We start from the raw sequence: 24,193 nt of genomic DNA on the forward strand, positions 1-24,193 counted from the left end.
TAAGAAATCTGTTAAATGAGTTGCATGTGAAAACTTGATGGAGGTTAAGAATCTCATCTTTGTATCTAGGGAGTCTCGCCTTTTGTCTAGCACATTATTGAACTTTCGAGTTCTCAAATAATTATAAAAAAAACAAAGAAGTAATTTACATTGAAGTGCGCAGAATCTGCAATAATCACCTCAACAAAAAAAACAAAAAAAAACTCTCATCTCATTTCAATCTATATTACGAGATCAGCTTGATATGCGTGTACATGTGGAAGGTAAGACAGTTATGAGAAGAGCCTCTCTAAATACTTCTAGGGATTGCTTTCACTTCATCTTCCTCAATAATGCAGACTTCTTGAAGCAATTGATGCCCTGTGTGTTTGTATGTGTGGAAGTGGGGGTTACAAGTATAACAAAATAGTTTGATAGAAATGTATCAAAAAATGGTATGAATATCAAACCATGTTTGCCGACATCTAACAGCCTCTCGACGGACAGCCCTTTTCTTATCATCAAGAGCCTTGGTTACAGCTCGTAGGACCTGCAAGCAGATTAAATATACATTTTATATTCAATTTCGGAGAGATCCTCCAGGAAATGTCGCACAAAATATAAGGAAAAAACAATAATGTACTAGAACTAGATGAATCGAACCTCTACAACAAGAATATCCGAACTGACCTGTGGTCGCATGGGATAAATTCTTGAATGAGGAAGACCTGACATGGCTATAAGACATTGAATTGCTGTTTCCCGAACAAGCTAAAAACAAAAGAGAACAATCCAGAAAATCAGCAAAATCTTGGATTAAGGTTAAGTTACCAAAGAAATGAGTCAGAAAGGAAATATTGGTAGTTCGCAACAGAATAAATTGGTGATCAACATATTTTGACACAGCTTGCTTATATCAGATACTGTCATCTACACCATAGGAATTAGGAAGATCAGGAAATAGAGGTTTCCAATCTCATTTTCAAAACAATAGTTCCTCTCTCAAAGTTGTGGCAATGAAGGAAAAAAAAAAAAAAGCACGTAAAATTCAAATCAGACCATGTTGAGTGGGCAAGTATTACTAGCAATGGATATAACACCCGCTGAAAAGACGTTAAATAGTATTTCTGTTGCTTTTGAAAGCAAAAGACAACTAGTAAAAGACCAATAGTATAGCGCTAGTAACAGTGCTAGAAACAAATTAGTTTCTAAAGAGAAGAATTTACCATCATATGAGGGTAAGAAACAAGTTGTGTAAGGAGTCTAATGATGATATGAATGTTCTCTATGATGGATTCTTTTCCTGCATTCACATGCAAAAACACAGCTTAATAATCTAAATAATATAATACTGTCTAATGTTTAGAAGATCTCACCATTGACATCCATTAGGATTCCAGATAAGACAAGAAGTAGGCTATACATCAGATCTTTATTCCGCGCATCCAGACTAAGTACAGTTAAGCTATCTATCAGTGTAGGTATGATCTGCAAAAGAAAAACCAACAGGGCTACAAACTTTACTTTCAAGCAAACTCACTTTCAAACAAAATCAGCGGAAGAAACAGTAAGGATATGCAAGATCTTAAAAGCTGCGTGCATGCAAGCTTGCCAGCATGGTATGTATCAAGCAGGATGGTGCTGTACTGACACAGAAATATTAGCACGGCATGGTGTCCCATATATCAGACCAGTAATGTCATGCTTCTGTATCATGTGTGTTATATATGTAGCATTGCTATATAGAACAAACCTTATGGGCTTCAGCAACAACAGCAGCTAGTGGAGCATCAGAAATAACATGCCCGAAAGCTCGATAAAGTACCATTCTGTAACTGAATGACAGTTGAAAGTCAGTTCTAGGGCCTTGTCACAACAAGGATTTATGACATCAATAACCAATGAGACCTTAAATTACAGTCAACTTTTTTTCAATAAAGCACCAAATATGGAGAGATGAAAGAAATGCGAAGAAAAATAACATAGCCAAAATCGAGATAGAACACAGAAATTTTGAGAATGCTAATACATACTTTGTGCTCAATGTAATAGATTCCTTGATTGAAGACAGTAGCACAGGCGTCAAGCTTGAGAAGAAACGCTGCTTATAAAGTGGCTTTACTGTGGCATGGAACTTTTTATTCAAGCAAACTTCTGAATCACTCATAATTACATTGAAAGCATCAGCTGCAGCTTTTGCAAGAAGAAAGCATGTATCCAGTTCATCACAATTTCCAGATTCTTTTAGATGTGAAGGCATGACCTCAATATTTTGACTTGAAATTAAGCATTTTAGAAGGAACTTAGTGATTTCCTTCAACTTTTCATGACCTCTCATAAGCAAACCTTTCCCAATCCATGCTAAACCACTCACGACATTTATTTTGGAACAGGTATGATTCTTTAAGCGATGCAAGCAACTTGTATCACCTTCACTGTCATCAGAAGAGTTCAACTTCCTCAAATGGCTGCTGCCTAGTACACTTGAAAAGCACCTCTCAAGAACAAATTCAATTGCTTTATCCAATGAACGCACACTTGAACATTCTGATATATTGATGTTAGTTGACCACTTGTTGACAATAGAAGCTAATGCTTGAGCTGGTGGTACATGTCCCTCAAGGAGGAAACCCGTAAAAAGGTTCACTAATACATTAACATCTGGCAGAGGTGTTTGTGGATGAAGTGCTATCACTACTGATGCAAAGAGATATACAAACCATTCATTTCGAAAGAAATCTGGAGGAAGCTCTACCCGTTCTATCTTAGAGAAAGGACAAGGCAGTGATTCGACTAGAAGAGAAGTACTTGACGATACAATACTATAAGCTCTCTTTACAATTAAGGACTGATGTTCTTCAGTACAGCCCGCAACTAAAAGCTTCATTGTCCTCATTAGTGAATCAAGAAAACCCTGTACAACAGAGCATGTAAAATATTCTTCACAATAGCAGCCATCCTGATATTGAAGCAAACTTCTAACATACAACTACATAATTATAGATTTTACAAAAAATTGCCTATTCGCATACAGCTCAGTTGTACGATACTTTTAAAGCTTTAGAACACCAAAGCAATCTAGAAATACAATGCAACATTTAAGTCAGTAGCTTTGAGACCACAATGGAATAACAGAGGAAACAAAAATGCAATGATAACAACTATTACCTGATCTTTTAATTTTTCATTTGGAACTCTTAAATTTTCCATTTCATTCCAGATACAGATAGCAAATCTTGTTGCAATTTCATTGAAGATTCCGTGAGTGTATAACCTGATTGTCGGAGACAGGTTATATCAAAAATAGCAACAAGAACATTGAATAAAATGAAACAAATTAGTCACTTTAAGATTTGATGGAAACTGATAATTCGTGTAAGTCAACTAGAAAACAGCAGTATTAGATATATCAAGCTATCTGTCTAACAAAAACCTAACAAAAATTGCATTTACTTTGACTTAGATATTATTATCTTACTTATGCCTTTTTATTTTAATATTCATTGGAACATAGTTTGGGAAATGCAAAATCAGCTTTTTTTGTGGAGATCTTCATACAACAATTTGATGTCCATTGCATCCGTGACTAAGAAGTTGTCTTGCATCCACCACTTCTCCAAAACAATGCAATCATACAACTAAGAAAAATTTTACTCCACCAATTTTAAGACAGTACTGGGAACTAGGACATAAATGTGATCATACCATGGAAGGACTTGACTTGAGTAGCACGTGAGCAGAGCAACTACAATCTCCACAAACTCCATTCTTCCATCAATCTGAATGGGAAAAGATGATTGATTCCATCCACCATGTTATGCAGTATAACAAAATTGGAAGATTACAAGCAATAAGAAGTTAATTAAACTTGAGAACATACACAGGCTCTGGAAATATTGAAAATTATAGCTTCCTCAAGTGCTTGAACTACTCTTGACATATGATCCAGCCCAACAGCACCGATTTCACAAATTGCATCAAGCTTTAGGGTAAGGGGCATGGTAGGATTATCAAGTTGAAGTAAAGAAATGATACTTCCAACAACAGTTCTGCTGTAAATTATTCCTCTCGCAAAATCGTGAAACTTGTCAACAGATAAACCAATCTCAACTAATGCTTTCAATGACAATTTCCACAGGTATGCATCTTCATATTTGCAAGTGATGACTGACATGAATATTGATAGAATATCTCGATAAACATCCTCAGATATAGGTAAGTAGTGTCCTGGAAATGTTGCAAGTACCTGCAAACCCCTTACTGCAAACAATAGAAAAAAAAAGAACCATCAAATTACTGAGAACATCACTGCTAAAATGTAGGATAATATAGAGACCATCAATTTGAACTAAGATGAAAAATACAATCAAGGCCACCTTTTACTTTCTTTTCTACATGACGATTATGGACAATAAGACATGTGATTGTCTACATTCTATCTAAAAAAAATCACACAGAGCCATGTTATGAAGATAATATACACATCCTCAGTACACAGCTGTGCATAATAGCCACATAAGTTACAATTCCTGCCCGCTACAATTTTCAATGTTAAGAAAGAGATGGATCCTTAGACCATCATCAAATGCCCTCCTTTCTACATAGGCGATTTATGTTCGATCCATCATGAGACTCAACAAAAGCTTTATATCATCTCCTCATTTTCACCTCAGACAATGATTAAGCAATGGAATGAGAACAGAAAAGAGACTAGCAACAAGAATTTCAAAAGCATATTTCTTTAATGTAGATGAAGGATGCAGATGTCAGTTTCTACTTTCATTGCAGAAAATAGAAGGCAAACAAGAATTTTGAACTTGTACATTTCTTCATAAAATTGCTTGAGAAAGAATGTTGTGGAAAAGAATACAGTTGAAGCACCATGGAATGCCAGCATTCCAACAGGACACAATATACTTAAAATAAGGCTACATTAGATAAATAATAGTGAAAGAAAAAAAAAAAAACAAGATGGATAAGAGCTGTGTAAACAAATACCATCTTATGTAAGCTGATCATCATTGATTGATGAAATTTAGCCTCCAAGAATACTACATGTGTTACTAGTCAAACATGATTAATATTAGCAGTGAAATTTTGGTTCCAAATGTTAAAATCTAATGCAGAAGAAATGTTAAAGATAGTAAACTTTACCACTACGCAGGACATGTTCTTGTCCGATCCTGTTATTCACAGTTTTGGAGCTTGCATCTAGGAGTGCTCGAAAAAAATGGCTTAAAGGGTCAGAAAACTTTTCCAGGACATGCCACCAAGTTTCTTGCACTGGACTAACTTTGGAGAACTCTTGAGAAGCCAAAGTCAATTCTTTACATGACGAAAGTATTTCAACACATAGATAAAGAGCTCCAATATTCATTCCAGTGGTGCTGTCTATAGATACAATAGAAGACGTACTGCTTGCAGGAATTCCCAAGATATCCATCAAATGAGGAAAATACTTTTGAAACACTCTATTGCAGAAATAAGTGGAGCTCTTCAGCAGCACAGAAAAGATGCTTCCAAGAGCATTTAAATGATTTTTACGTTCTTCTGAAATATCTATGGAGCTCATTACAACTTGAAATTTGCTTGCAATATCCACATCATCCAAAATCAAATTTAAGAGAAGATCTTTATCTGGAGAAGTTAAATACAAAATGGCAGTTTGCAAGCAATTTAGAGCTTCTTTCCCAATTTGGTACTCCTCTGTTTCTATATCTTGAGCTAATTCTGAAGTCGACAAGAAACACCCTTGTGCTGAACTAAAAATTACATCTTTTAAATTTGACCAAATAGCTTTGGAATGTTTGGCCATTCTATCAGCTCCATAAGAGGGGATGCAATTATTAAGATATTTCAAAGAATCAAGCTGTAAAGACAAGTCATCAGAATAAATACAATCCTAGAAGCTCTCAGAGGAGATGTTTCACTAACTAAGTTCATCTTGTAAACAAAGATTTGCACCATGATCTGATATTACAAACCTTTGCTAATGGAAGAGAGGAGGAAAGTTTGTCAAGAAGCAATGGGATGGCAAATGGCTCAAAATATGGAGTAGAACAGAAGGCAACCTGCAACATTTAGAAGCAGATAATGTTGCATATATGAAATGATCAGAAGACTTTTCGGCAAGCTCCAAGATTAGGACCATCTTGTAGCAAAATGAAGGAAAAAAGAACTGCAGATAAAATAGTACATCCAGAAAACAACAGCATTTATAGAAGAATTGCAGATATAAAGAGGTACAGGCATATCAGATAGTAATTTCAAGTGTTTCTAAAGTCTAAGCTCACAAAATGTAATTTACTTCTAGAGAACTATTCAGTCACTATTTTCTCATAGCAAAGCTGAACAGACCGATTAATTGCTTGTTTGTACTTTGTGCTATTTGTCTTGCACGTAAGAAGCACTAGTTGAGAGTTAATCTCCCCCATAAAAAAGGACGAGCCTCATGGTTTGAAATCACTATCCCATACTTTGATAGCACCAGGAATTGGCCAAGCTAGCATAACTTCCAAATTAGTAAATCATTACGGAAGAACTTTGTAACATCCAAGCAAGAGAAAAAGGGAACAAGACATACCATTAATGCCCTAGAAATGCCATCTCTAGAAACACCTAGCTCATTGCCTCCACCCTGCAATCAAACAAAGATAAAGATCAAGAAGAAAACTATCATGTACCTAAATCCGAGAGCTAGTACTATTTTCCTTGTGTTTAGTGCTAACTGCTTAACTTAAATGAGCTAAAATTTGGGCTTGCCTTGATGTTTAATCAAATTTAAATTATGTTTGATCCAAGTGAATGAAACTTGATTTTCTACCAGACAATTAAGATTTAAGACTATCATATCAAGAGGCTCATGATCTCACATCAAGATCGAGTTTAGGTCATCTCAAAATTACACCTAATTCAGCCTAGACATGAAATTGAGCAAATAAAGTTTGCTTCTAAGTTCTAGCTTCTAGGATCAAGATCAGTTTCATGCCAAGCTTGATCAGACCTAGGCATATTAAAGATCAGAAGGTTTGCACTCCTAATGTATAGTTAATGAAAAAGTGAACAACTATATGGGAACAAGTGCACCATTCAAAAATGCTCAAGTGAAAATAGCAGTTAACCCAGAAAAAAAAGTTGCCAGCTGAGGAACTGATATAGATAGTCATATAGGATGCCAAGATTATAGCACATATTATGGCAAGGTTTAAAAAGGCAGGGAATGTCGAGCCTTTTACACCATTCTTAAATAGTAAAATCATGACTTCATATGGATGAAATCATAGGAACATTTTCATTTTGCACCCTAAATTGTTTATAGCAGTTTACACCCCATCTCTGCACTATTTGTAATGATCCCTGTATTTTCGATAAACATCAAAAATACCTTGAGCCACTCTTATATTTGCAGTAAACACATAATATAGGGTGTCATATGAAAAAAAATCCCAAAATTATAAGTCATCTTGACCAACTGCAAACAAATTATAATGTGTCAATATAGTAACGACATGAGTCACTATTGAACTTACATGAGTAAAATAGACAGGAAAATATTTACTCAAGATCTCAAAGACATCACCAGCAAAGTGCGCTACTGAATCAGATTGATCTTGAAGTAATCGCATTGCACTTTCCACCAGATGAAATGAAAGCATCAAGCATTGAGGATCTTTTTCTTCATCAATTGCTTCACATAATCCATAAACAAGGTCGTCACCCTGTTCCAAGAAATTTCATTATACGTAATAACAAGGATAATGTGAAGAGTGGGTCAATTAAAAGATTGAATGTTGTAACTCTAAGTTAGAAGCAAAAGATGACATGTCACCAGCATCACAACAGCCTCAGGGTAGTAATCCAACAGGCAACGAAGTATTTCAAAAGATAGCTGAAAAATTGTAATCAAATGTCAGGCATGCATTACATTTACTAAGAAACATATCTACCAAATAAGCTTCTCAAATGCATCTATACTTCAGGAAGATTCTTGAGGTTAACCTTGCGATCATTTGCTGCCAGGGACTGCACTTGAACATTCGTGAGGAAAGATTCAGCAAGTTTTCTTGCATCATTGATCGAAATGTTACATGTGCTGATTTTCCTTTGCAACAAAGCCAAGCAACCGACTAGTGCTCCATGTAAAGCTTGCCAATCTGACTGGTATCATCAAATGTGGTGTGACTTAACATATTCATAAAATTCATATGCCCGGGCATAAAAGAACTAGAGTAATACAGCTCAGAAAGGCACAAGAAGTATGAGGACAACTTGCAAGATGACATGGATATATTTAGAATATGTTGCATTTGATAATTAAATATTTAACTTGTGTTGCAATTTAACAGGCAGCATGCTTCAAAAGAAATTATCCTGTGTTGTAAATTGCTAAGTTGGACCAACAAGTTGTGACACACACTGGGTGATTGAACAAGGGAAAGTAGTTTACAAGTACGATACACTTGCTGATTGACTACAGAAACAGGGAATGCATAAATTCAGCAAGCATATGTTTCAAATCCATCAGTATTGCTTGAGGACAAACGGAAATATATCTAACTAATTGATAAGGTTGGCTGATTAGAGGAACAAACAGTTGTCATCCAGAAAAATCTCAATATCAGCAATTGAAGTTCAAGAAACAGTGAAGCTACGAAACTAAATCCAATTTTCTGAGAGCAGTTCCCAACATAAAGACTTTACGACCCCTTTTATTAGTCTCTTCTCCACTTTTCTTATACTTCTCTCTACAGTCGGATGCATTAATCTTTTCTCCCCTCTCCTCTCATTAACCTCCCAAAAGCCAGGTGGGCTGTATTCTTCCTTCTCCTTTCTCCTTAGCCCAGTGGATGTTCCCCTTCTCTTTTCAATCATCAGACAAATTTAGACTAGTTTGTCACCAATTATATTAATCACGTGACCAACAATTAGTAGCAACAAGATCATCTCAATCTATATAATTATCAATCTTTCGACTTTCTTACTTAAACAAGAGAAGATGATATCACCAGATCACTAGCAAACTGCTCCTTATTTTGTGCTTCATATCCTAGCTTTCAGGATACATGTCCTCCAAATTTTTATCTAGAAGATAGGACATAAAAATCTTAAAATACTACTTTACTAATCACTCTTTTGCTAGGTGAAATGATGATTGTTTACATCATTCCTCAGGAGTGTATTTTCCAGGCAACATTGTAATATCTAGTTTTCTAACTGGTATAAAAAGGAATAAACAAAGAAGTGCAACTGGCTGAGGAAAAATATAAAAAGGAGAGGGTTCATTATTTATAAAATTAGAAATTTATGAAATGACTTCATTAATAGTTAGGAAAAGGCAACAAGGACTTAAACACTGAAATAGAATCAGACAGAAATATCAGATGCAAGATTCAAGACTTACCAGCCTTGATGTGAAGAAGTTTACCAAGCTACTTATGGTGGTCCTATCCAATGGCTTCAAAGTAATACCAGTAAGAACTTCTGCTAGAAGTAGGATGCCTGCTACAACAGTGAAACCATGTAATTCTCTTGACAATAAACACACGTCACTGACACTCTAAATTCTAAAATAATCAAATAATAAATTTATGCATTTATTAGTAATATAAATGACAAAAACATGCTTATAAACTAGAATATGGTCCTATTAGACTTCGTGCCTAAAACGAAAAGCTAATTTTCAAAGCAAACAGAACATGTTGCAACACTGAATAAAAATGTGGGTGACATTAAATACACACTATTGTGTGAACTGCCCATTATTTTGTACCAAAACAATAAAATTATGCTTGCACTTTTAATTAAAAATACCGTTAAAAAGCTCATATATTGGATTAGACCAGTGCTCAGAGGACATCAACCCTGATCAAAGACCATCCCGGCCTAGATAGTTTTAGTACAGCAAAAAAGACTCAAGTATTGAGGACGTATGACGTTAGTGAGCATTTCCACTAATAATTTAGACATCGTCATGGGTCAGATTAGCATCATACATACGTCAGAAAAACCAGTAGCACGACAAGATCAATGTTCAACAACGTGAATGCGTACCTCTTGAGCGAATGACATGGTCTGTGGTGGTTAGATACATCCCCATCTCTTTTACCTTAATAAACGAAAAAAAAAGGGGGGGAACAAAGTGAATCTCTAAGACATATATGAATATAATTATGAGAAAATTTGTCCAGGTAACCCACCAATTCCAAAAGGGATAGCATGTCTTTCTTCACCAATATTGCAATCGCCTCAAGACTAGCCGCCTGTTAAAAATCAAGCTGAAAACCTTAACATCGCATTGAAACGCAAAAGAAAGAATAGCTGTGCTCGAAATTTCTACATAACGATAAAGAATTCGGCATACAACGATGAAAACCCTAGTTTCAGAATTGTCCCAAAAAAACAAAGAAAAAAATAATGAAAACTATTTTAAGAAGATCCAAGAAAAAGAAACCCCTATGCCGATCAGCATTTCAACAGGAAAAAGAAGACATGAAGAGAAAGGAGGAGGAGCGACAGCAAAGAAGAGAACACGACATGCTCGTTCTTCGGGCGAGATGTGTCGACGAAGGCCTCGACGTGGGGGATCCAAGAGCTCGGATTCGCCATTAGAGTGTGGAGGACGAGGGGCGGGGGTTTCGGGGAAGAGAACAAACAAAGAGAGGATTCTGGAGACCGATGGCCGACCGAGGTGGGAAGAAACAGATGCCGCGAAAAGAATGAAGGATTATGTTTAAAATGGTAAGGATTGAATTAGCTAGTCTAACAAGAGTAAAATAGTAATATAAAAGAGAATTATAGTTATTATAATGAAGTGTTATATTTTAATCAATTAATTTGCTTTTTTATTTTAAGAAAATATTATTTAATAGATATTGGTGCCACTTTTTCTATTTATTTTTATAACTAAATATTAAAAGTAAAAAAAAAAGTTTTAGAGAATGATTACTTTCTTTTCTTATTTTCTAACAACCAAACGCTCTTAAGAAAAATAAAATAAAAATAATCTTAGAAGAAATTATAATGTAATTTTTGTGATTTGGCTCGAACTTACTTTTATATATTTTAAACTGAAGCACTTAAATAATTTGATCATTTTGCCACTTATTAACGCCCAAGAAACAATAAACACAGTTAGTTTTGAATCAAAAAGTTAGCGGTTGCAATTCGGTATAGACAATCGAACTAAACAAAAAGGGGTAAAGTGGAATTTGCCCATAAGAAAAGTATAAAAGAAAATGATTTTATCATTGGGATAAATAGTTCTATAGAAAAGATGGAACTATTTTTATGCCTTTATTATTTTCTCCTAATTAACTGGAAATATGAGAAACTTGTTTAGCAATTCATGCAATCTGTTAAAGAGTTCGATGAACAAACAAATACGAGGTAAAGCATTCATTGACGAATAGATTCTGATATACATAATATTCTTCTCTACCCAAATATATTCATGTGGGAATGACATGAAAAAGAATCAAGCTACATAAATTTTTTTAATTCAAAACACGAAACCAAGAGATAACAACTAATGCACACTGGTGAATGGATTAACAAAGGATAATGGAGAAGACAAGATGAGTTGAGGTAGAAGAAGAAGAAGGAGAATGGGTTTCTCATCTTCCTTGTACAAGCCCACTGAAGACTTGGCTGTTTCCAGCCAGGGTAGCTTCCCACTCCACTGATGACAGCAGTAACTGGGACAAGGAAATTACTACCTGCTTCATGTCTGGCCGCAGAATAGGATCATCATCCACACATTGTTTTGCCAACATGGCCATCTTAAGATACAACAACAACAAAAAAAGTGTCAGTCAGCAAAGTGAAGATCCATAATTTGTACATTAACCTTTTTACATGCAAATCTGGTGTGTTGTTGAGAAAGACAAGTAAAAAAGGTGAAGACAGAATCCAATTATATCAATAAGAGCGCATAGAGATGATACTGGACTCATTTCATCTTTTACTAAAAATACTCACCTTAAATACACAGTCATGAGGATATAAGCCTGCTAGATTAGGATCAATACAATCCTTCAAGCTTGCCATATTCATTGAATTAGAACAGTTTCTTAGAGCATTCAACATCTGCAGAATTCCAGCAGCTCGGAATTAGAGAAGCTTGAATTAAACAAACAAAATATTTGGAACAACGTGAAGGAAAAAAGGTAAAAATATATAATGAGATGAAATTACAGAAGAGCAAATTATGAGCATAAAAAAACTCAGCTATCCTAACTCAACTACTTCGTTGAACTACATATATTCCTTAGCTGTAGGCTACTTTAGATTGGGTTATGGCTTCATGGAACTAAAAACTTACAACTGATGCCAATGAACGTCTTTCTGAACTGGTTATGACTATTCCTTCTGTCCTTGTAATTGCTTCTTTTCCAGATATTAGCTCAAAGAGCACAACACCAAAGGCGTAAACATCACTTTTTGTAGTTGCCATCCCATCACGCAAGTATCTAAGAATATAAAAGTAGTGGCGTGACAAAAAAGCCATAGTCTAGAGATTCTGCATCTGCTGCTTCTAAATATACTTACTCAGGAGCCAGATAACCGAAAGTACCCACAACTTTTGTAGCAGAAGGTTCGCCTTCACTAGCTCTCACAACAAGCTTTGCAAGCCCAAAATCAGAAATCTACAGAAACAAGGAGTTATGATATGTAAATAGACAAGATAAATATCAATTATGCAAAAAGAATTGGGATCATTGAAACCTTTGCTCTGAAAGAACTATCAAGCAAGATATTGCTTGTTTTGATGTCCCTGTGAACATAATGGTTCTTTGTGTGCTCATGAATGTATTCAAGACCTCTAGCAGCATCAAGTGCAATTTGAACCCTAGAGATCCAAGATAGTGATGTATGGCCTGGCAAACAAAGAAAGGATGAGCATGAATTCAATAGAAAATGGATCACTCACTAAAAACAGTTATGGCAATGATTGGCAAAGAGCAGTATCAAAGACTATACTCACCCTTGTTGTGTGGATCATGTAGATGATTTTTAAGCGAACCTTTTTGAGCATACTCATAAACAAGAAAGAGCTCATCATCACTTGCTGAATAGCCCATCAATTCTACCTTGACAAAATTTAGGTGGCAGAGAAAGGTTAAAAAATAAAGGTAACTAGAAAATGCATTTTGAAAAGGTGGTAAATACTTGTTCTTATAATGATTTATACCAGGCTAGCATGATGAACCTTGCAAAGAACTTTTATCTCAGCTATAAATTCCCTGGTTTTTGTAGCAGTCATTATCTTTATCGCAACCTCCTGACAATCATTATCATTTGTGAGGCAGTGGCCCATAATTTTTCTTTAGAGAAGGCACACTGGCCATACAAACCTGGTCTCGAAGAACTCCATAATAGACAGCGCCATATCTCCCATGACCAAGTATATTTGAATCAGAAAATGAATCAGTCGAATAGAGAATCTCTTCATGTGTAAAGATGATAGGTTTCTCCATATCAAATGCTTCAGCTACCATCCCTGTATAGAAGGTGCCATTAGGAGACATATTCTAATATTTAGCATTACTCAAACAACAAACATCATTTATAGCAAGATGTGTGTGCTTAGTATTTTAATTAGTTGCACTTGTGTGAGACCGCAAAAGATGCTATCATTGACAAACAAATGTCTCCTCAAATTAGATTACAAAGTGCTTAACTTCACTTTGAAATTTAAGATCTGGTTGCCAGCAATCAGGCAGCCCAATTATATATTAGATAGATGTAGAAAGATTGCAGAATTTATTGCTGATACCTTGTACCCATGAATCTGCTTCCACTTCAGGTTAGTCAGTTTTATATTGATAAGTTTGTTCGTATCCTACTTAAAATGACTTGTATGATTTTTAAATCAATTATATGAATACAGCTATGCTTTTGAGAAAAAAAAAATCTCACATTTTCCAGTTTCTTTTCTTCACATGTAAGCTTCCTACTTGGACATAATATTTTACTAGTGATGAATATGACTTTGTAGGACGGTTATCATAAGAAATTTAAATGTTTACATGTCTAGTACTCTAAATACTCTTAAATTTTAAAATCAGTTTAAAATACAGGAAAATTTTCTGACTGCCCTGAAATCATAGGAATTGTATTATAAGATACTTATATAACTATACATGACAGAAAAAAGAAAGAAAGAATGATGGAAATTGGACAAATTTAATAACCTTTGGGATTATTGATATGGTGATTGCCTGCAACCCCGCTTGATGGCTTCAGATTCCCAATTGTACAGCAGAAGTATCTTCCAGAACCATAACAGAAACTCCTGCTTTTAAGGATGTGAAACTTATGCGAGGTTGGCTCATCAGGGTCCTTTCTTTGACTCCTTGAATTTTGGGCATGGGAATTGAAGAATTTTAATGAAATGAATAGAAGGAGAGCCACAGCAATCAAAGCAAGGGCGACACCCATGCTACCAATAACCCATCCATATGGAAATTTTGCAGGACGATGCTCTAGTTTCTCTGCAAATGTATTATGTAGTAGTCAGTAACTACAAGTCATACAATTTGAAACAAGGATTTGTTAGGTATGAATGAAAAGGTACAAAAATTACATACGAAAGATAAAAAATTGCACATACCTCTCATAGTATTTAGGTCTTGGTACAACACTCATAAGAAAATGCTATATAAATAAAAATTAGTAAAATGCAAATAACCCATCTAGTACTACTGGAATACCAGTGCTATTTAGTAAGAGTATAGAACTAATTGATAATTGAAATAAGTATTGCAAGTGTGTAGAATGCAGCTGTTATAAAAATAATGGCTTAAGTTCTCATCTCAGGGATAATCCAACTATTAGCTTAAGAGCATTAGTGCCTCACTTTGAATCATCTGGAGTAGCAGTCCCATTCTCAATAGAAGATAAGTTATGAAAGGCCTTCACAACTGAGGACATTATCATCTGGATAATATATGCTCTAACATCTGCTGTAGCAGTCCTGCCACCAAACTAGAAGTATATAGTCTCACTTATCATATTACAACACTAACAACCTCGGCATCATCCACTCAGCCATGAGCCAACAAACATCAAAAACTCTTTCGACATCTACTGTCACATTGCTGAGATAAACCAACTAGCAAACAAATCACGAACAATTACCACATCCAGATCCCTAAATCCTACCAGAGAATCAACCATCAAAAGAATCTGAATTCTGAAGTTACCTAGATATGGTTTGGATTCAAATCTAAGCAGTCGATCATAAAAAATGAAGCAGAACTATATTCAGTTAGAAGCTTTATATCAAGATTTAAAGAGTAAAGACTGCATAACTACAAAGACATAACAATACTTACTTGAGAGTGTGTCAAAGGTAGCTGCTGGAGCAGGTGAAGGAGCAGAAGACATCAACGAATAGGGTTGTCCAGGAACTACAGATGGCAGAAGTAAATTTTAGAGATCTAAGATGGATTTCATGATGAAAATAAGTGATACTCTTATAGTTTAGGAAGATGGAGAAGCTTCATAATGGATTACTGAGGAAAGCATGACTAAAGCATATAGAAAAGAATGTTCACTGATCAGAAGAATTTGTAACAGCTCATAAATGAGAAGTAGCTTTCAGTATAACGCGATTATGCCATAGCTTTCAATGATATAGTCAAGAACACTAAATTTGAGTATGTCTCCCTTTGATAAGTGAAAAACTAAGAAGTAACTAAATGATAGTTGACTAAAAAAATTATTACGTCTTGTTAACCAAGGAAATATACACTAATTGAATAAAAATCGAATCTTTCACAATAATCTCCAGGGCGGCGCTCACCAGAATTCAACGGAATGTAGTACACCTGGCCAACAACCACCGCATCCGGCCCCGACATCCCATTCGCCGTCTCAATACTATCCATGCTCACCCCAAATCTACTCGACAGCGAAGCAATCGTATCTCCCTCCTCCATCACATAACTCATCAGATAATTCCACAGCCCACTAGAGCACCCGCACACCAAGTGCAACGACACCACTGCTCCGGCCCTACCAGTCCTCGTCGAATTCGGCAAGAACGCAAGGCCACCGTACGCCGCCGTGACCATCGGAAACACGGGTTTCACCTCCTCGGATTGAACCGTGAAGGTTGTATTGGTCAAATACTTCTTCGAGTACAAGCAAGAACAGTTCTTTCGCACGAACACGTAACCCGGGCTGCTTCCCTCGTCGGCGGTGATGTCCTCGGGGAAAGCATCGAACATGCTCTGGATTTTGGGAAGGGTCGCGCCGGGATTGGTCTTGAAGGCGATGAAGGAGGTGCAGAGGCGAGAGGCGTCGGTGCAACCGAGAGGGGTGGGAAGAGTAGAAGAGTAGGAGAAGAGGGAGTTGACGAGGAGGAGAAAGGAGAGCGAGAGAGCGATTTGGAGTAGATCCATTGGAAATTGAAGGAGGGAGATCGAGAGGTTGGATCCAGAAACGAGAGAGGAGAAGAAAGATCTGAGAAGGAGATGGGATTCGAGGTGGTTAAAAGAGAGAGGATGGAGGAAGGCTTGGGGGCTCCGTGGAGTGGAGTGTGAACTCACTCACAGTGAAGCGAGAAGAGTAAAAACTCGAGAAGCGTATCAAGGGGAAGGGCGGGCAGATTAGTGGGCTTGCGTGATTAATTTTACCTAAATGCGCTTGTCATTATGAGATATTACATCTAACACCCCTATATTTTTTTCTTAAATATAATAGTTCACATCTTACATTTCGAACCTCATTTTTGCACTCCAAATTAATCGTCGTTGATGACAAAAAATTATTTTACTAGGATCTTTTGAAAGTAAAATTTCTTACATATGAAAACTCAAATTTGATTCTAAAGAACACTTCTTTTTGTGAACATAAAATCCAAAACAAAGGATTAAAATAAAATTAATGAAAAGATAGGACGTGAAGTGTAAAATCCAAAACAGGGAGAGTGAGGGCATTGTCGTCATTTAAGCGAAGAGAGCGAAACGGCGATCTTAGAGCTCTGAAATAATCCGGACCGTCCGAAGCCATCAGCAAAAGAGCAAACATAGAGAAGGATCTTTTAGCAACATCCTGATTCGCTGCATCCCCCTGATGGAGGAATTTACTACACTCGAGACCCCCCGGCAGACCTGGCAAGCTGCCAGATCGCATTAATTGGGCAATCATTCGAGAACACAATGAGATGGGCTTGTTATGGGTGGTTCATGTACACATGGCTTGTTATGGGTGGTTCATGTACACATGCATGCATGCATGCATGCCCCACCTTTATCTAAAGAAAGGGATAAAAGAGATGGTGGAAGAAGTTAGATAAAGCAATCAATATACCAGTCTGGACTTCTAAGTTAAGGAGTATACTCTTAGCCAACTATACACTGTCTTTGTTGTCGTATTTTTCCATAACATATATGATTACAAGAAAAGGGAGGGACTAATGTGAAAAAATACACAGTATAATGTGATTATGTGAAGATGGCGGCGTTGAGCATGTGGCAGATGAGCATGGTAGGTGGGTTCAGTCATGACTCATGTGGTAGTTATTAGATGTTTCTGCCACGTGGCTCATCGTAGTGTAGCTTGCGAGGCAGTCCATACTATTTCGTGCGTACTTATTGTCTGCTCACATGCGTTACAGCTCTTAATGCTTATCCTGTGTATCATCATCATACATGATTTGATGTGACTCTATATGAGGCTAATTTTTAAAATATAAACTTGTTTATTTTTAATTAAATATATTTTATCTTTTTAGTTACGTCTAAAATCACTTTATTTCTTGGATTTTAAAAAGTCTCAATAATACAAAGTTACTTTTTTTATCAACAAAAAAAATCTCAAACAAATCACTATACTTATGATTAAATTAAAACCGTAAGTTGATACGAAATCGGGTCAGATCGAATCACATCAAAGGAAGATTGGGCTCAATGGATTAAGTCTAATTATCTTATTTAGTTATTTAGTTTAGTTAAAATCTTAGCAGGTTATAATTTTATTTAATTAGCTAAATTCAACTCTGTACAATTTTGGGAAAATATTTGCAGAATATTTTACCCATATCCAAATAATATCAAACTAGTCGCTAACTCCTAGATCTACAATTTTTATATTCATGATTTCTCTAGATTCAGAATCTATCTATGACGAAACGATCCGAGAAGATAAAGTAAAATAAAGGAAGACTAGTTTACTTGGTTTGTTAGGTTTTAACTTAGTTGTTAGTTTGTTAGGGTTTGTTTGGAGTTGTTTAACTTAGTTGATGAGTTCTTAGGGTGAGCCTATATATATATGTGGAAGAAATCCTAATTGGAGTATGATGATAACGATAATTATGATAGTAGAATTGGCTTTGGCCTTCATCTCCTTCTATACTTGTCTCTAACCATTAGCGCCTTCTTCTTTCTTCCACCGCTTAAGTCTTTGGTCGGCTTCTTTCAGCTTCTAATCACCTTCTTCTACAGCAACTTTTTCCCATTCACACCAAGAACTAAACCTAGCATCTATCCCATTGGTGAGCTATCAAGCTAAGATCTAATTGACCTTTGGGCACTCTTTGGCCAATATCTTGAGATCTATTCGCCTGAATCATATGATCTTAGATTCGTTGGAAAGCTCTCTCTTTGATTTACAACATATTTAAAATTTAGGAAGATCCGACGGTTAGATTATTCGTAGATTTCATAGAAATTTATAAGCTTTATTAAGTCTAGGACCGTTGCGGATCAGATTAGGTCGTAATATAAGTTAATCTGTTAAATTTAACCAAGTACCTTGACTATTTTAATAATTTTGCTATATTATATCAAAATCTGTATGTCTTCTCTAACAAACACGATTAGGGCATTTTGGTTATTTTGATATTATTCGGTTAAGTTTAACAGAAAAATTAACAGTATAGTATAAAGAGTAGCTTTGAGACTTTATTTAATTCTTTTTTTTTACAATCTTAACCTGTAGAACTGACAGTAAATTTCCAGTTCAAATCTATGTCGTGGGGCAGTATTGAAAATTTATTTTATATATTTACCCTTCTAAATATACTAATAGAAATATTTTAAAAAAACTCTAAATTATTTGTACATATATACTATCAATTAAGGGTCTCTTTGTGTGTTTATATATTAAATGCTTCTAATTCTGACACGTAGTTATCAAAAAAATAACTAGAAGAGCATCTATGCAGAAGCGAACAAGCTTTTGACCAACAAAAAAAAACTTAAAAGAAAATTCAGGTAGGAGATGAGAGAAAATACAAAAATATAAAGGAAAAATTAATTAATTAATAAAAAATTGAAGCCAAAATGAGACGTAATAAAGCTTAAGTTCATCATCACCATGCAACTAATCCAACAAATCAATGTTGTGGCTTTAAATAGGGGCAAAGAGAAAGGAGACATAATAAGGGGAATGTTCCTCTCCTCATCATTCTTGTCAGCTTAAATTGGCACACATCATCTCCTATTCGTATTTCCATATCACGTGCAAAGCACTCGACCTTTGTCACCTAGCAAATAACGAGTTTTTTTTCTTAATAACGGGCCTGAGACCAATGGGCCACATTTGAAGCCCATTAACATTTAACCAGACCTAGCAAGTTGGGCCCTTGCAATTGACCTATTTTTGCAAAAAAGGCTAGCTTGGTCACGAGAAGACCTACTAGTACTACGCTCGCAATTGGTTTATAATGTTTCGATTAAAAACTCGAAGACTTTTTTAGAAACAATACGAGGCACACGTGCGCATGCGCGCTGCGCAAATACAAAAGTCCAACGTCGTACGTGGCGAGATGTCATCGGTAGCCGTAGGCACGCGCCGTCATTCAGCTAACCGAGTGGAACTCGGTCGTACCAACCCTTCCACCGACCAACTCAACTCGACGGTTCCGATTCCAGTAACCGCACTCGGTAAGGTTACCCACATAGCTACTCGATAGATTTCAATATCTAAAGAGATGTTGTACATCTTCAAATTTAGTGCTCACATCCATCGTTCTAATCTATTATCCAACCGACTTGGCCTCCTATCCCCATAGTCCAAAACAGAGCAAGAAAAAAAAAAACAGGGGAAAGCGCATGTGTCATGTGAGCATCCTCTGTGTCCAATATTGACCTCCACTTTACTGCCACTGGTGTAGAAGGACCACATCTATCTCTCTCTCTCTCTGCTATAGTCTAAGTAGCTCGAATAGATTGATATAGTGCTCAATCCAATGCCAACTTTTGAATTTTCTCTACATAACCCGTGGCTAGAGGTCCCCCAGCTATACTCTCTACGATTAGTGGACGTAGGCATCACAACCAACTTGTATTCCTACGAGTTTGTCTTTATACAATACTGATACCATTTTAGCTTCATTTGTACATAAAAGTGTCATACATAAGAACATAATGAGAAAGTATATCCTAAAATATTACTTGTTATTTAGTAATAATATACTATGGGTAGAGCTAACACTAGTTTATTATGAAACTAATAGCCTGTGAAAAGCACACTTAACAACCCTTTTAAGATGGAAGACATATATAACCATTAGCTTACTCATATTAGTAGTTTAGTTATGGGAAAGAATAGAAGTTATATTATTTTAGTATCTTATCTTAAGAGCGAATTATTGTTTAAGTAGGCAAAGAAAAAAAAAACAAGAATAGGTGGCTTACCAATATCAAACAATTTGATACGAGTAATGCTAAATCTACACGCAAATTAAGAAACTTTCCACATCCCCATTTGTCCCTCGAAGTACAAACTGATCTTAATTTTGACATAGTAGTCCGGTCTTTGCTTCCTTATTTCTCGATTCATATTGCATACGAAATAAGTTTATTAATGTATATGTAAAGTTATTCCATCACAAAATATTCGTAAAGCCAAAACATTTTCCTATATATATATACATATAATATGGAGAGAAAGAGAGAGGAAGAGAACAGGACAAGATATCCATCACCATTGTTTGCTTGGCTGGGCAAAGTGTGGTGGTGTAATCGAAGCACGCCTCTCTGCAAGAGAGCCCACTACATCCAATAGACTTGCGTGAGTCGTGCTCTAAATTCCATCTCTGGATCCATTGTTGCGACTTGAGACAATGGAATCTGTCACAGTGGCCTTGTTAAATCTTGTCCCTTTTCTTAGCCACAGCTAATCCAGAGGAGAACAAAAAAAAAAAAAAAGGAAAAAGAAAAAGGAGCTGGCGTTAAAAGATATAAAAAGAGCAACGTGAGCGCATCAAAGGCCAGGGTAATCCTTCCTCTCCTTCTCATCTCTCTAAGATATCATTTTGAGGACTTGGGTTTGTTGTATTCGTAATTTAACAACTGGGTCTGAGAACTTTCACCTTGAGGTTGAGAGTTGAGAAAGAGAGAAGTGCTGCATCTTTTTCCTCTGTTCTTGAACAGATTTCTTTTGGCTTGTCGTTTCCTGGCCTCTTCGCAGAGCTGAGAAGGTAAGTCCTACACATTGGTAATGTTTGATAAGGATTTCCCATTATGAGCTCTCTTTCTAAAAGGTTTGCTTACCTTCTCTCTTTCTATGAGGAGTAACATTTGTATCTTTTTTTTTTTTTTTTTTTTACCTTTTTCTCATCCGGGTCTTGTGGCGTTTGTTTTGACCTGGATATTGACATTTTCTCGTTTCCTAGTTTGAGAGTTGAAATATAGGAGGTGGGTGTTTAGTCCTCTCTTATCTATTTTATTACCCCAGAGAAGCTAAACCAGACAGTGGTTTTCTGCTACAAGATTTCATATCATAGCAAACATGGAAGAAGGCTCTAAGAGAAGAGTTGATCCTTGTCCTAAGTTGCTTGATTTGATCCCGAATGAGAGGCACCGGATGGTGAGAGATCCTGGTGGCGGAGGAGGAAGCAGTGGTTTAGGAGCTGAAGAGGAGAGAAAGCTCGAGCTAAAGCTTGGTCCTCCTGGAAGAGAAGAAGAACCCTCTATTCTATCTCTTGGGTACTTTTCTAAGGCTTCCAAAACCACCACCAACATCTATAATCTTTATTCTGGAGCTAAAAGGGGATTTTTAGACACCGTGGAGTCCAAACCAAAAGGTAATGGATTATTTCTTTATCTTCTTCTTTGATTTCCATTAGTTTTATTCTTCTTTCTTATGCCTTTCTTCTTTCTCAGATCACCATCAACAGCAGCAGAATGGGCTGCTTCAGCTGAATAATAGAGCTGGACTGGGAAAAGAAGTTTTTACCGATACAAGTGGCAAGGCAGAGCAGCAGCTCAGGCTCGAGAGAAAGGCATGCTCTCAGACAAGGTAATGATAACCCTATGCCACCACTGATTCAAACTTTTTGGAATTTTATATATTATTATTTAGTCCCTGCAAAGCTCTGCATACTTTTAATGTATTTAGACACTTAGTTTGAAAATATTGAGCTCTGGAGTTTTCCACTAATTGTAAAAAAAAAAAAAAATCAGCTTTTAATGCATGTTTGCAAATGGAGCCTTGCTGAGAAAAAAATTATTTCAAAAAGAATATACTTCCTTTAATCATCTCCTTGCTGCAAAATATTTCTCATTGGGTCTGCTTTTGTTCTTCTGTCTTCTATTATTACTTGGTCCGGTGAAACTACTGCTATGGAATTTGACTCTCTTTTGATATCTGAAATGTTATATCGTTTCAATTGCATTAGTATTTGAAGGCTCTTATTCTTGCTGTAATTTGTGTCTGAATTAATTATTTCTATGTTTGTCATTGAGAATCTTTATATTTGCTAGATAATTTGATTGGTTTTGCATCATCTAATTCACTTTTCTTTTGCCATAAAAATAGCAGAACTGGCACTGCTCCTGTAGTTGGTTGGCCTCCCATCCGGTCGTTTAGAAAGAATATCGCAAGTAGTTCATCAAAACCTTCTCTTGGATCACAAAATGAAGGAGAGGTCAAAGCAGAGCTTAGCTTCAGGAAGGGCTTATTAGTTAAAATTAATATGGATGGGATTCCCATTGGAAGGAAAGTAGATCTGAAGATCTACGACAGCTATGAGAAACTTCCTTTGGCTGTCGAAGAGCTCTTTCGAGGCCTTCTTGAAGGTATTCTTTCTCATTTCATAGAGAGTTTGAGTCTTAACTTGCATGTATGTAGGAGTAGCATATCTACACATGGTAGCAATTCTCCAGCCTGTAATATGCAGTAAACAAATCTTATTTCTGGATATGATGATTTTGTTGACATCTTCACCTTGTTTGTAAAAATATGGTTTCTTCTTCTTTTATTTAGGCTATAAACTTAAATGACATCGCTCGATTTTTTTGTTCACATGTTTAATTTCTTTATGTCTAGCTCAAAAGGATCCTTCTGTTGTTGAAAGTCGAAACCATGGAGAGGAAGAACAAACCTTTTCAGGCTTGCTAGATGGGACTGGTAAATATACTCTAGTTTATGAAGACAGAGAAGGAGACAGGATGCTGGTCGGCGATGTACCTTGGGAGTAAGCTTTCTTATTCCCTTGTGAAAAATTTCACGTCATGACTTCAATACTCATTCTGGATCCCTTGCTGCCAGTTTTGAACTCTGGCACAGAAAATTCAGCAGCCAAACACAAAGAACAAATAGATTAACATTCTGAAACACTGTTGTTTTTGACACTTGCAGCATGTTTCTTGCAACCGCTAGGCGGTTGAGGGTGCTAAAGACATCAGAGCTTTCTGGACTATCGGTATGTTCTTGGTTTTCTAAGAGTCTAATCTGATTCCGGTTTTGATTTCAAACTGATGTCTTTCATAGATTTCAGTAGTATAACGCAAATTAACCAATTGCTTATCGCGCCTGAGCTCACTACAGTAATCTTTTTTGTTTCTTCTCCAGCTGGGAGGAGTCTGCAGGAAAAGGAACAACACCACCACCATCACCGACAACAACAAAGTGTTGAGTTGAGGGAGGCAACAAGGAGTGTTTAATCATTTGAGTCATCAATCTAACATTTACTTTCTTCTGGAAGAATGACTTGTTTTCGATCTGTTTAGCTTTGCTGCTTCTTTTCAATCTGTAGAGACAACCGATAAACTGGAGAATAGCAGGGAATGGCATACCAAGCCCTATGTAAATGCACCAAGTAGAAATGCAAATGTTTACTTGCAAGCTTGAGATGCATAAGCTAGAATAGTAGAATACTTCTCTAGATCAGAAATTCTATGCACTATAAAGCAACTGAAACAAGGTCATGCTGATCATTACTAAACTTTCAGTTCAACAGAAATTAGCTCGTGCGATCACG

At 36.2% G+C, this 24,193-nt stretch overlaps 3 protein-coding genes across 4 annotated transcripts; 1 reads left to right on the forward strand and 2 right to left on the reverse strand.

Moving 5' to 3' along the window:
- Window positions 1-94: 94 nt before the first annotated feature.
- Window positions 95-10,769, reverse strand: LOC140798168 (MMS19 nucleotide excision repair protein homolog). 2 transcript variants are annotated; one of them, XM_073151930.1, is made up of 20 exons: window positions 10,513-10,769; window positions 10,176-10,238; window positions 10,030-10,084; window positions 9,380-9,477; window positions 7,978-8,136; window positions 7,808-7,867; window positions 7,509-7,697; window positions 6,563-6,616; window positions 5,964-6,050; window positions 5,134-5,848; window positions 3,860-4,239; window positions 3,685-3,758; window positions 3,148-3,253; window positions 2,013-2,893; window positions 1,733-1,814; window positions 1,356-1,467; window positions 1,206-1,282; window positions 670-750; window positions 450-529; window positions 95-360 (listed from the first exon to the last, which is right to left on the reverse strand). In XM_073151930.1, exons 1-20 carry the CDS (start codon window positions 10,582-10,584, stop codon window positions 327-329), a joined length of 3,459 nt encoding a protein of 1,152 aa, XP_073008031.1. In that variant the 5' UTR covers window positions 10,585-10,769; the 3' UTR covers window positions 95-326. The 2 variants fall into 2 exon arrangements, with proteins under 2 accessions (XP_073008031.1, XP_073008033.1); XM_073151932.1 differs by lacking the exons at window positions 7,978-8,136; window positions 9,380-9,477; window positions 10,030-10,084; window positions 10,176-10,238; window positions 10,513-10,769 and having other exon boundaries at window positions 7,777-7,867.
- A 577-nt stretch (window positions 10,770-11,346) lies between these two features.
- Window positions 11,347-16,539, reverse strand: LOC140798282 (lysM domain receptor-like kinase 3). The gene is made up of 11 exons (XM_073152089.1): window positions 15,785-16,539; window positions 15,315-15,389; window positions 14,172-14,471; window positions 13,332-13,477; window positions 13,169-13,258; window positions 12,962-13,067; window positions 12,703-12,854; window positions 12,526-12,623; window positions 12,299-12,446; window positions 11,956-12,063; window positions 11,347-11,756 (listed from the first exon to the last, which is right to left on the reverse strand). Exons 1-11 carry the CDS (start codon window positions 16,383-16,385, stop codon window positions 11,592-11,594), a joined length of 1,989 nt encoding a protein of 662 aa, XP_073008190.1. The 5' UTR covers window positions 16,386-16,539; the 3' UTR covers window positions 11,347-11,591.
- A 4,561-nt stretch (window positions 16,540-21,100) lies between these two features.
- LOC140797433 (auxin-responsive protein IAA6-like) lies at window positions 21,101-24,057 on the forward strand. The gene is made up of 8 exons (XM_073150857.1): window positions 21,101-21,204; window positions 21,363-21,409; window positions 21,702-22,015; window positions 22,095-22,230; window positions 22,750-23,009; window positions 23,260-23,407; window positions 23,572-23,635; window positions 23,785-24,057. The coding sequence occupies exons 3-8, from the start codon at window positions 21,721-21,723 to the stop codon at window positions 23,851-23,853; spliced, it is 972 nt and encodes a 323-aa protein (XP_073006958.1). The 5' UTR covers window positions 21,101-21,204; window positions 21,363-21,409; window positions 21,702-21,720; the 3' UTR covers window positions 23,854-24,057.
- The last annotated feature ends 136 nt before the right edge of the window (window positions 24,058-24,193 follow it).

Source organism: Typha latifolia, chromosome 11 (assembly GCF_019914945.1).
Source record: "Typha latifolia isolate L0001 chromosome 11, TyphaL0001v2, whole genome shotgun sequence".
NCBI lineage: Eukaryota > Viridiplantae > Streptophyta > Magnoliopsida > Poales > Typhaceae > Typha > Typha latifolia.